Consider the following 13683-nt stretch of genomic DNA (forward strand, 5'->3'; position numbering starts at 1 on the left):
AGTACACACACACACACACACACACACACACACACACACACACACACACACACATGGTGACCCTACAGTCAGCGCACTCACGTTCACTTTCGGTAGTAGCAAGATACAGCAACTATCCCATCAACAGTACGTGACTATAACTGGCCAATGAAGACCCTACTAAAGCAGATTATTTATTATACAACAAATTACCAAGCAGTTTAGAAAATATAAAAGTACAACCAGTTTTCAAAACAAAACTAGGAGAGTGCTTAAAACAGCATTTTTGTACAGTGTTAAGGAATATTTTGAGACAAGACCAAAAGAATCAGAAATAATTTGCAGGACAAAAGGATTATTTTGGAACTTCACTATGTACATTGTATCAATGAAAAGAAGGAGATGGTGTATAAGTAATGCAGGGTCTAAACATTTAAAAGCTCTTGAGATCAGATCAGTTGTATCAGCTATTTCATACAGTTAATTGCTCATCTTGAATACCATGGAGAGTACTGTCCCAACTAAGTATGACAAAAAAAAAGGTCAGATGAAAGGCGAGAAGCATTCAATGAATTCGAAAGTAAAGTTCTATGTACTTACTTGGCAGAAAATCCTAAGAAATTTTGGTCTTGTGTCAAAGTGGTAGGTGGATCAAAAGAAAATGTCCAGACACTCTATGACCAAAATGGTACTGAAACAGAGGACAACAGACTAAAGGCCCAATTACTAAATGTCTTTTTCCAAAGCTGTTTCATCAAGGCCAAGGAAAACTGCACTGTAGTTCCTTCTCTAGATTGTCGCACAGATGACAAAATAGTAGATATCAAAATAGATGACAGAGGGATAGAAAAACAATTAAAATCAGTCAAAAGAGGAAAGGTCACTCGAACTGATGGGATACCAGTTCAATTTTACACAGAGTATGCAAAGGAACTTGCCCCCCTTCTTGCAGGTGTGTACTGTAGGTCTCTAGAAGAGCGTAGCATTCCAAATGATTGGAAAAGGGCACAGATCATCCCCATATTCAAGAAGGGACATTGAACAGATATGCAGAACTATAGACCTATACCTCTAACATCGACCAGTTGTAGAATTTTGGAACACGTATTATGTTCGAGTATAATGAATTTTCTGGAGACTAGGAATCTACCCTGTAGGAATCAGCATGGGTTTCGAAGAAGTTGATCATGTGAAACACAGCTCTCACTATTCGTCCACGAGACTCAGAGGGCCATAGACACAGGTTCCCAGGTAGAGGCCGTGTTTCCTGACTTCTGCAAGGCATTTGATACAGTTCCCCACAGTCATTTAATGAACAAAGTAAGAGTATATGGACTATCAGATCAATTGTGTGATTGGATTGAAGAGTTACTAGATAACAGAATGCAGGATGTCATTCTCAATGAAGAAAAGTCTTCCAAAGTAAGAGTGATTTCAGGAGTGCTGCAGGGGAGTGTCATAGGACCGTTGCTATTCACAATATATATAAATGACCTTATGGATAACATTGGAAGTTCACTGAGACTATTTGCAGATGGTGCTGTAGTATATTGAGAGGTTGTAACAATGGAAAATTGTACTGAAATGCAGGAGGATCTGCAACAAATTGACGCGTGGTGCAGGGAATGGCAATTGAATCTCAATGTAGACAAGTGTAATGTGCTGCAAATACATAGAAAGAAAGATCCTGTATCATTTAGCTACAATATAGCAGGTCAGCAGCTGGAAGCAATTAATTCCATAAATTATCTGGGAGTAGGCATTAGGAGTGATTGAAACTGGAATGACCATATTAAATTAATCATCGGTAAGCAGATGCCAGACTGAGATTCATTGGAAGAATCCTAAGGAAATGCAATCCGTAAACAAAGGAAGTAGGTTACAGTACATTTGTTTGCCCACTGCTTGAATACTGCTCACAGGTGTGGGATCCATACCAGATAGGTTTGATAGAGGAGACAGAGCAGATCCAGTGGAGAGCAGCTTGCTTCATTACAGGATCATGTAGTAATTGCGAAAGCATTATGGAGATGATAGATAAACTCCAGTGGAAGACTCTGCAAGAGATTTGATTTGATTTGATTTATTTCGTGTCCCATAGGTCAACTGTGTTGAATACACAAGGACGTGGAACGAGTCAGTTTTTTACAAATACAGTCTGATAATCTTATAGCATATACAGAAATTTGAGTACATAATTATATAAAAACTTATACAGTAAATTCTTTGGGCAGCAATATAGAAAAAGAAAATACATATTTTCTTAGAATTATTAAAACACTACAGAAAACAGATACGGAGCACACACAGATACAGATCTCAGGTTAAATAAAATTCGTAGTGGCATTATGTCAACTTATATTATATAATATTAAAATATTACAATTTATTTAGTTAAAAATTCATCTAGACTGTAAAAAGCTTTTTCTAGCAGAAATATTTTTAGTGCTTTCTTAAACTCGTTATTGTTATGAATCTTTGTCTTTATTTCGGGAGGAAGAGCATTGAAGAGTTTTGCTCCAGTGTAATGGACACCCTTTTGTGCCAAGCTCAAATTTCTGAGTTCACTGTGTATGTCATTCTTCCTCCGAGTGTTATGCTCATGATAATTACTATTTGGTTGAAATATATCTATATTTTTACAAACAAAACACATGAGAGAAAAAATATATTGGCATGTAGTTGTGTATATTTTAAGATTACGAAAACTATTTCTACAAGAGTCTCTTGGGCGCAATCTACATATAATTCTTAAAGCTCGCTTCTGTGCAATGAACACTTTCCTTGCTAATGGCTGGTTGCCCCAAAAAATAATTCCGTACTCAATGAGACAATGAATATAGCCATAATAGGCCACTTTTGCAGTGTTAGGTTCAACACATGTAGTGACAACCCGTAAAGCATAGGTAGCAGAGCTAAGCCTCTTACAGAGATCAATAATATGTGAAGACCAGTTCATTTTCTTGTCAATGTGCACTCCAAGAAATTTTGTTGTTTCCATTCTGACTATTGGTTGATTACCACATGTCACACTTACCTCTCTCTCTTTTTCTGTTTTTGTACAGAATTGAATAAAGCTGGTCTTACTGGAATTTAATGAGAGGCCATTCACCTTGAACCAATTAACCATATCTGAGAGTATGTGATTACTGAGTTCCTCAAGATTGTTGACTGTTCTACTGCTCATAAAAATTGTGGTATCATCAGCAAATAATGTAAATTTACACGGCAGGCTTGTACATGATGGTAGATCATTTATAAAAATCAGGAATAATAGTGGCCCAAGAATTGAGCCCTGGGGCACTCCACATGTAATGGAACTCCATTCAGAATCTGAGGAAGTGTCACATACTCCACCCGAGCTATTCAACACAACTTTTTGTTTTCTGTCTTGGAGGTACGACTGTAGCCAATTGCCTGCAACACCACTTATTCCTACTAATTTTGCTTTTTGCAAGAGAATCTGGTGATCAACACAGTCAAACGCTTTGGATAAATCGCAGAAGACACCAAGTGCTAGCATTTTTTCATTAAGGGTTTCTAGAACTTCATTTGCAAGTGCGTAGACTGCGTCTTCTGTTGAACGGCCCTTTTGAAAGCCAAACTGGCTTTTGCTGAGAACTTCATTCTTCATGAGATGATCAATAATTCTTACATGTATTAGCTTTTCTAGAATTTTGGAGAAAGCTGTCAGCAAAGAGATAGGTCGATAGTTAGTTAGTTCAGCTTTATCCTCCTTTTTGTACAGGGGCTTCACAATGGCATACTTAAGTCTACTGGGAACAACACCTTTCTGAAGGGAAGCATTGAAAATATGACAGAGAATGTCCCTTATCCACACACAAGAATATTTCAATAAATTACTAGATATATTATCAACCCCTGCAGAATTCGTATTTTTTAGAGACATGATGATTTTTTGAATTTCTTCTACAGTGACAGGATTAAGGTGCATTTCTGAAATTGTGTTAGAATATACAGCTTGACAAAGAGTTACAGCTTCATCAACATCGGGCTTGCAACCAATCTGTTGAGATACTGATAGGAAGTGTTTATTAAAAATCTCAGCCACCCTTTTGGGGTTATCTATTAGGATACCTTCATATCTGATATTATTTATATCTTCTTTACTTGTTGCATCTCTTCCTGTTTCTTTTTTTACAATGCTCCAAATTGCTTTTATTTTATTATTAGAATTATCTATTTTCTTCTCATAATAAAGGGCTTTTGATTTCTGTATTAGTTTCTTCAAAATTTTACAGTATATTCTATAGTGTTCCCATTTTTCTACATCTTTACAGAATCTTATTGCAGCATAAGTTTCCCTTTTGGTTTTACATGACTGTTTTATACCTTTTGTAATCCAAGGCTTGCTTACAGAATTGAAAGCACTGTTTCTGACCCATTTCTTGGGAAATATTTCTTCAAAAAGAGCACAGAATTCATTTATAAAACAGTTAAATTTAGTATCAACATCATCATGGCTATATACTAAAGACCAATCCATTTGCTGCAACCTGTGGTTGAAAGTTCCTTTCGCCTTTTCATTAATTACTCTTATGACTTTCCATCGAGGAAATTCTTTTTTGAACAGATTAACGTCATAAATAGTGAGAATTTGTCCATCATGATCTGAAAGCCCACTTATAACCTGCCTGACAATATAATTCTGATGTCTATTTACATCTAAAAAAACGTTGTCTATCATAGTTTGGCACTCGGATGTAATTCTAGTTGGGAAACTTATTACTGAAGTCAGATTGAGTAAGTTCATCACAATCTCAAAGTCTATTTTATTCTTATTTTCTGTCAAAAAGTTTATATTAAAATCACCTAATACTACAATATCCTTCGCTTTTGAAAGTAACCATGACAGAAGGAGTTCCATTGAATGCAGAAAAGTTTTTATGTCACCTGAAGGAGCCCTGTAGACAGCCAACACTATTATTGGATAGAATTTAGTTGTTATTTCTGTGGCACATGCCTCAAATTGTTGTTCCACACAATATTTCTTAATATCTATAGCTTTGTATGCTACACTATCCTTAACATAAATTGCTACTCCACCTTTATCTTTACTTTCCCTACAGTAGTATGTTACTAAAGTATAACTTGCTATAGATGGCAAGGCACATTTATCAGTAACATGGTGCTCAGTTAAGCACAAAATCTGGGCATTATTTATACTGTCCTTTTCACTAATGTTAATAAGGAGTTGATCTATTTTGTTTAAGAGGCCCCTTATATTTTGATGAAAGAAAGAGATGCCTTCCTCTTGCTTTTTCATTCTATTAGTGCTGTTACCTGACTGAGAATCCATTGGAGTCTGCCTTGAGACAGGAGAGAGGAGACACCTGACACTACCTACTGTTGTCCCTTCTTTTTCTTCGGGCCCACACATAAAAAATCGTTGAGATGAGAAGGAGGCTCAGCATTTCTTCTGTCCAACAGCCTTCTATTTGTTGTTGTTGATGGTGGTGCTGTTTCTGACACTTCAAATGTTGGTTCTACCACTACTGCTGTGTTTCCTTGTGAACTTGGAGTCTTCTCGTTTTTGTTATTTTTGTCTAAAATAATACTTGGCTGATGAGGAACAGTAGTTCTTTTGTTGTTGAAATCGATGTCCACTGTTCTTTCTGATAAAATTTGGTCTTTTTTTACATGTTTTGCTGCTGCTGATGAAGTTTCTAATGAATTTTTTTGAAGTGTTTTCGTAATGGAGTCAGGCGATGGCAATGCAATTATCGTTTTGGTTTTGAATTTGTTTTGGTGGTTTTTTATAGACGCTCAGTAGCTTGGTATGAGCTTTTGTTGGAGTTTCGAGAACATACCTTCACCAAGGAGTCAAGCAGTATATCCTACGTATATCTCACAAAGAGACCATGAGGATAAAATCAGAGAGATTAGAGCCCAACAGAGGCATATCAACAATCTTTCTTTCCACGAACAATACAAGACTGGAATAGAAGGGAGAACCGATAGAGGTACTCAAAGTATCCTCCGCCACACACCATCAGTTGGTTTGCGGAGTATGGATGTAGACGTAACGGGCATATGGTGAAACTCTTGAGCTGGTTGTACCCTTCATCATCATTCACTATTCAGGAGACGTCTTCTACATGTTTGATATTCTTGAAGACATGCGCTGAATGAGATGGTGTATTACTTAATGTGTTATATTCACATTTGGAATTAGTGGGGATTAATCTTCCATAAAACCTTGCTGAATTTGGTTTTTGTAGTTTCCTTGAATGATTTTACGTAAATATCAAGAAGACAGTTTTGTCATATCAGCTATCATGAATCTCAGTCATTGAACAAGTAACTAACTAACTAGCCAGTTGTTTATGTGACCAATAAAGTTGTCATATTGTGTGCACTTTGTTCAAATTGATAAAATAGAATACAACCCCATTATAAAAACTTTCTTCAGGATGGGTTATAATGAATGGGAATTCATTCAATGTGGGTGAAGGCTTACAAGCCTGCTCATTATTTTTCAGAAGTTAAAAATGCACAGTGAAGTTCAGCCATGGTCTATCTTCTCTTGAAGATGAACAGTGTGTAGTACATAGCAAAATGTGGGACTGGATAATGAGTTATTTTAGGTGTATGAAATAGCTGTATCAGAAGGAGTATGGTACATTTTATGTGAATAACATTCCATGGGACTGTTTTGTGCAAAAGGAGACACATCTTTATTGAATGTTGACTGAAAAGCAATTGTGAAAACAGAAGTCTCATTTAAAAGAAATACAACATGTTTCATGCAACAGTTTGTTACTATGCCTTAGATAGATGTCCAGCTCTTAATCACAGAAATAAAGCAGCAGTTAAAGCAGCATGGAAGCTTTCATCCTTCAACAGGAAAGTTAAAATTGATTTCATATACTGGAAAAGCTGTGCCCAATGTTTTGTAAGATCCTATCACTTCAGCAAACTCACCCAGTTGGAAATCTGAGAATTTTCTATTAATTCAACTCACCTGGAAAGGCAATGGCATAGTAAAAGAAATTTCTCATGAGAAGAGTGCACCTATGTTTTCACTCACTGTTTGAAAGAGTTAAGTGAATTGAATAGTCTCATTCTGTTATCCTTTATCTCATGGCATAAATCAACACACCAAACATTGGTCTATATCCTACTTCCTGGAAATGAATTCATTGTTTTATTTAATATATCACCTGACAGGAATGTCTACACTAACCACAATACAATGTTTATATGTGAATTAAATTTGTAGCAAATTAGGCTGAAGAGACGAGCAACTGTATTGTAGAACTGATCAAATTCCTTAAATTGGAGATAGCACAAAAGGTATTCCTCAACATTGTTCATTCTAATATCAATTTGATATGAAATTAAAAGAAATTCACATTTTCTCTATAGAATTCTTGTTTCATGAAACCCAAGTTTATTTCTTCGTTTATTGTCATTTATTTTAAATACCATAAGAAGTAGTACAACCACAACAACAACAATAATAAAAGTAATAATAATAATAACAGAACATACATTCAGTTAATAATGATCATTTTGGGTCGAAATCAAACATGGCAAAAGGAGAAAATTTTTCAGTTTCATGTACTGCGTTTAGGAGAAAACCTCGTTTTATAGTTGCATATTTTGCCTTACACTGATTCTTAATAATCTACTATGAGGGTTTCTGTAAAAATAGTAGAAATGCTTTGTACATTACGTGTAACAATTTATTTTCAAATGTTTCCTCCCCTTGAAACAATGTGTAAGCTTTATCATCTCACAGAGATTCCACTATCTGCAATACCTTTGTTGCTTATTTCATTTTCATCAGCACAGTGACTAAAGCTATATACATTTTATCTATCACATTAGGGCTTAATTATGTACCTCTTTATATAAAAAACAGTATTCTTCCTCATAAAATGTACTATAGCCTTCATTATAGTTTTACTATTAATACTGAGTTTCCATTCCATATCGAGGAAACATTTTTTACTATAGGTGTGCTCATTTACTTATTTTCTGTTCCTATCTATAAGTTTCAAATTATCTCTATGCTTCAGACAACAACTGCCATTTTCCACAAGACTATATACATTCTCCACACTTCTGATCACCAGTTTTGATATTTTGGTAACGAACTGTCACAGTGCCCATTAACTAGACAATGCCCTTGTAGGCAACAAACTTAGTATAACATAAGAAGCAAATGGATGGATTTTTTACCAGTTTAGTAAAATGATATTATTGCTAAAATTAAGTTGCACTTGAAATAGTGGTACTATGTATGGCTTAACACAGAATCCAAAAGAGGATGACTTCCTACTGCGGTACATTTTGTCAATGGATAATACAGTTTGATTAATTTACCAATCAGAAACTCTACTTGAGACAATCATCATCTGAAATGAAAGTAATGTATTTTTTTCTGTCATTGACACATCCTCAACAACATTTCACAACATTATATAATAAGTCAGTCATGATCTTCATTTGCAGAATAATTTTTTCCCCAACTATTGTAGTATTCACTTGAAAATTCCATTATTGCTTCAGTTTAAATCATTTCTGAAATTAATTTACTCATGTTTGTGATTACACCAGCTTCTATGCATGTTGCACAACTTAAGATTTATTTATCTTCTTGTCACACTTGTTTCAGGTTCAAATGTGGCATCTTCATTCAGTGCTATGAGGCGTCATGAACCACAAGGACCTCTAGTTAACTCAGAGTTCTATCCTGGTTGGTTGTCTCATTGGGGAGAAAGTTACCAAAGAGTAAATACAGGTGCAATTGTGACACGCCTAGAGGAAATGCTTGAGATGAATGCTTCAGTTAACTTTTACGTCTTCTTTGGTGGCACAAATTTTGGATTCACCTCAGGTATGTAACTTTTGAATAATTTTCATTAAATCACAAAATAATATGACTTCACATTCGTTAAAAGCCTTTGAAACATGAAATTAAATTTACAATGTAATTTGAAATCAGGTTTTTCTTAGTTCAATATATTTATCATTGCAGCTGTTGATATATGGAATTTACAACAACAAAAAACCAGTAATTTTCACAGACAGATAGTTTTATCATTGTATAAACTCTACTCAGTATTCAGGCTGTGTTGCATTTGAATACTACCTCAAGGCTTCTTCATTATCTGGAGATGACTGACTGCTGATACCTTTGTATGTCTCTTCTACCAGGGGTCTCTCCTAAGTGTCTTCATGTGCAGTTTTCCTGGTGTTTTGACAGATATTTGCAATTTCATTTTTGCAATTTGTTGCTGGAGTCAGCTGAAACACATACTACTCATCATGTCTCAGAGTACCAAGGAAAGTATTGATTTGTTTCCTGGTACAAACAAAATTATTTTTAATGCAAAATTTTACATGCCTGTTTACTAGAACAGTCCTGAATTAGTCTAGTATGATATTTGTTTTATCATTATGTATTAAAGGGGAAATTAAAACTGGAGCAATAATGAGTACTACAGTAGCAACTGAGCAGCACTGCATGGCATTATCAGTCAATGTGGGCATGGGAGATGCCATCACTGTTGGTTTTCAGGTTACTCTTTGTGTTTTACTGTTCCTGTTAATATGTATTGATAAAATTAATATTCAACTAGACTAAGTTGGGACTTCTTTATTGCTGGATGTATAAAATGCCAGTTTAAAAATCATTTTGTTTGTAATGGGAAACAATCCAGTGCCTTTGGTTGAGACTAGGCATCACATGAAAGATGTAGTGAGTAGTCTGTGTTTGGGCTGGCTCTAGTTACACACTGTAAAAATGTAATTGTTATACTTGCCAAATGCCAGAGGAAAATGTGCCTCATCACTCTTAGGAGAGATACCCAGTACAGTCATGACCTGGCTTACTATATGTGAAGGTACATCATCTGAAAGATGGGAGTCCTATCCATAAATGGAAGATTCACTGCTCTGGCACACCTAAATAATCACGTGTTTAAAATAAGCTGTAATATTGGTTGCGCTTTAGCTTGTGATACAGTATGATCATTATTGACAACTGACTCCTTCAGTTATTGTCTGACACCTTGTTTGTGAACATGGCTGTATGCATCTACATGACGTTAATTTTTATATGTACACACATCAAAAAAAGTTTTGCATCATCTTGGTTCCGAGAGTTCTGGAACCTGTACAGAAATTGGAATAGAGACCAACATAAACATCATTTCTGCCCTTTTTATTGCTCATGGAAACCACACATTGCATGTTGTACCACCATAGAGTGAGACTTTCAGAGGTGGTGGTCCAGATTGCTGTACACACTTGTACCTCTAATACCCAGTAACACATCCTCTTGCATTGATGCATACCTGCATTCATTGTGGTATACTATCCACAAGTTCATCAAGGCACTATTGGTCCAGATTGCCCCATTCCTCAACAGCGATTTAGCATAGATCCCTAAGAGTGGTTGGTGGGTCACGTCCATTAACAGACCTTTTTAATCTATCCCAATATGTTCAATATGGTTAATGTCTGGAGAACATGCAGGGCACTCTAGACGAGCAATGTCATTATTCTGAAGGAAGTCATTCATAAGATGTGCACAATGCGGGTACAAATTGTTGGCCATGAGGTTGAATGCCTCACCAGTATGATGCCAATATGGTTGTACTATCGGTCAGAGGATGGCATTCACGTATTGTACAGCCATTACAGTGCCTTCCATGACCACTAACAGCATAAGTCAGCCCCACATAATGCCACCCCAAAACAGCAAGGAACCTCCACCTTGCTGCACTCCCTGGACAGTGTGTCTAAGGCATTCAGCCTGACTGAGCGGCCTCCAAACATGTCTCCGACAATTGTCTGGTAGAAGGCATATGCGATACTCATCGGTGAAGAGAATATGATGCCAGTCCTGAGCAATCCAATCAGATGTTATTGGGCCCATTTTTACCATGCTGCATGGTGTCATGGTTGCAAAGATAGGCTTCGCTATTGCGCACAGTTTGAGTTGTAACATGACGTCCTGTGGCTGCACGTAAAGCATTATTCAACATGGTGGCATTGCTGTCAGGGTTCCTCTGAGGCATAATCTGTAGGTAGCAGTCATCCACTGCAGTCCTAGCCCTTGGGTGGCCTGAGCAGGCATTTCATCAACAGTTCCTGTTCTTTGTATCTCCTCCATGTCCAAACAACATCGCTTTGGAACACTCCGAGACGCGTGGACTTTTCCCTTGTTGAGAACCTTTCCTGGGACAAAGTAACAATGCAGACACAATTGAGCCACAGTATTGACTATCTAGGCATGGCTGAACTACAGATAGAACAGCTGTGTACCTCCTTCCTGATGGAATGACTGGAACTGATCAGCTGTCGGACCCCATCCATCCAATAGATGCTGTTCATGCATGGTTGTTTACATCTTTGGGTGGGTTCAGTGACATCTATGAACAGTCAAAGGGACTGTGTCTGTGATACAATATCCACAGTCAACACCTATCTTGAGGAGTTCTGGGAACTGGGATGATGCAAAACTTATTTTGATGTGTGTATTTAGTATAAGTATTGACATAGGCATACTATTGAATCTTACTTAATTTTCTTAGTTGGTTATTAGCAAAGTGGTAATGAATATTTCTAATTACTGTGAGCATTTTGATTTATCTGAAATTTCTAAGCTGTGGAACCAAATCTATGCAAGGTTTACAGGAATAATATTTGTAATAATATTTGCAACTTGACATGACACTATCATAGCTCTGAATTCCCACTAGATACAATACTGGTCAAGTTACCCTTTCCTCAATGGCTACAGAATTCCAGGGCTCCTCTGGCCTTTCTGCTTGCTTGACATGAGTTGTTTTTACCTTTCATTTGAGGCAGCCAGTGACTACCATGCCCCCATTTTTACCACCCTCAGCCACTGATATCCAGTCAGTGGACATTAACTTTCAATTGTCTTGGTATCATTCTATAATACCAACTGAGACATTTACCATTATTTCTTCCTTTTTTTGCATTTTTTTAATCCTTCTTTGTACAGTGACTTAACTTGTTGCGTTCAACAGAAGTCTGTTACATCAGTTGTTTTGCTAGTATGTGCTGTCTTCATTCAGTTATGTAACAGACCCACTAAGGAGACTGCCTACACTATGCTTGTCCATCCTCTTTTAGGATACTGCTGCGCGGTGTGGAATCCTTACCAGATACGACTGACGGAGTACATTGAAAAAGTTCAAAGAAAGGCCACACGTTTTGTATTATTATGAAATATGGGAGAGAGTGTCACAGAAATGATGCAGGATTTGGGCTGGAAATCATTAAAAGAAAGGTGTTTTTCGTTGCGACGGAATCTTCTCATGAAATTCCAATCACCAACTTTCTCCTTTGAATGTGAAAATATTTTGTTGACACTGACCTACATAGAGAGAAATGATCACCACGATAAAATAAGGGAAATCAGAGCTCATACGGGAAGCTATAGGTGTTCATTCTTTCTGCACACAATACGAGATTGGAAGAATAGAGACTTGTGAAGGTGGTTTGATGAACCCTCTGCCAGGCACTTAAATGTGATTTGCAGAGTATCCATGTAGATGTAGATGTAGAATCTGAGTTTATAGACAATACCTAGGTAATATTGTGGTGTTGCAAATTGAATAAATTTTGGTCTCCATTTAAAAGCTATGTTTGGGGAAGTTCTTCCAGAATGTAAATAATTTAGGAGTAAGTGAGACCATACAGTGAATAGTAGAACTGTTGACTCATTTTCAGTCACAAAAAAAAAAAAGAAAGAAAACTTGTTAACTTTTGGATGAATCCTTTAACAAGCTACAGCACAGATACAAATGCAGACCCACAGGTTTGTGAGTGTGTGTGTGTGTGGGGGGGGGGGGGGGGGGGCACGTGTGCGTGCAGTTGTCTCCTCTACTCCAAAATTATTTACTCAAAGCTATGTTTGTTTTCTGACTTTATGACAAAACTGTAATGTTCATTCTAGAACCAGAAACTGATAGTATTGTTGTTCACAATTTAATTCTCATTATGGAATGAGCTATTTTGAAATTCATGCAGTAGCAATACAAAGAAGGTACATCAATGCAACAACTGTAACATAAGTGACACCTTCATCTGCTATAGGAACAGATGGAGCACAAGCTGCTGCAGAATTAGAAACAGCTTCAGAATCAACAACTGCTTGCTGAATAATTCCAGTGTGCACCCGTGCCCCCATCATTGATTTCAGCCCTTGTCTCCATCTACACTTACATATATACTTCACAGGCCACCAACAGTGGATGGTGGATGGTATCTTGTACCATTGTTAATCATTTCCTTTCCTGTTCCACTTGCAAAAAGAACAAGGGGAAAATGATTATCTATATTCCTACATACGAGCCCTGATTTCTGTTATCTTATCTTCATGGTTCTTGCATGAAATGTGAATTGTTGGAAGTAGAATTGTCCTGCAAGTCAGCTTCAAATGTCACTTCACTAAATTTTCTCAATAGTCTTCAGGTTTATTTCCATCAGGAACAGCATGCTCCATGATGATATTAATGAGATCAAAAATAGAAGGAAGGGCAGCATCAGTCATAAATTTTTAATCTGATTATCAAACAGATTAAACCAAATTATAAATATATGGCCAATGGTGCCCTGCTTCCCGTTATGTCTCTCAATAGTGTTCTCTGAAAATAATGTCACCTTCCCTCCAGGAATTCCCATTTGAGTTCCTGA

General features: G+C 36.7%; 1 protein-coding gene across 1 annotated transcript in view; it reads left to right on the plus strand.

Annotated features, from left to right (window-relative positions):
- LOC126470385 (beta-galactosidase-like) overlaps nt 1-13683 on the plus strand; it is a 305106-nt gene that overhangs the window by 205018 nt on the left and 86405 nt on the right. The window contains exon 7 of the mRNA XM_050098215.1: nt 8624-8845. Coding sequence (XP_049954172.1) covers nt 8624-8845 — 222 coding nt within the window. The remainder of the gene's footprint in view (nt 1-8623; nt 8846-13683) is intronic.

The sequence above is a fragment of the Schistocerca serialis genome, chromosome 3 (assembly GCF_023864345.2).
Source record: "Schistocerca serialis cubense isolate TAMUIC-IGC-003099 chromosome 3, iqSchSeri2.2, whole genome shotgun sequence".
NCBI lineage: Eukaryota > Metazoa > Arthropoda > Insecta > Orthoptera > Acrididae > Schistocerca > Schistocerca serialis.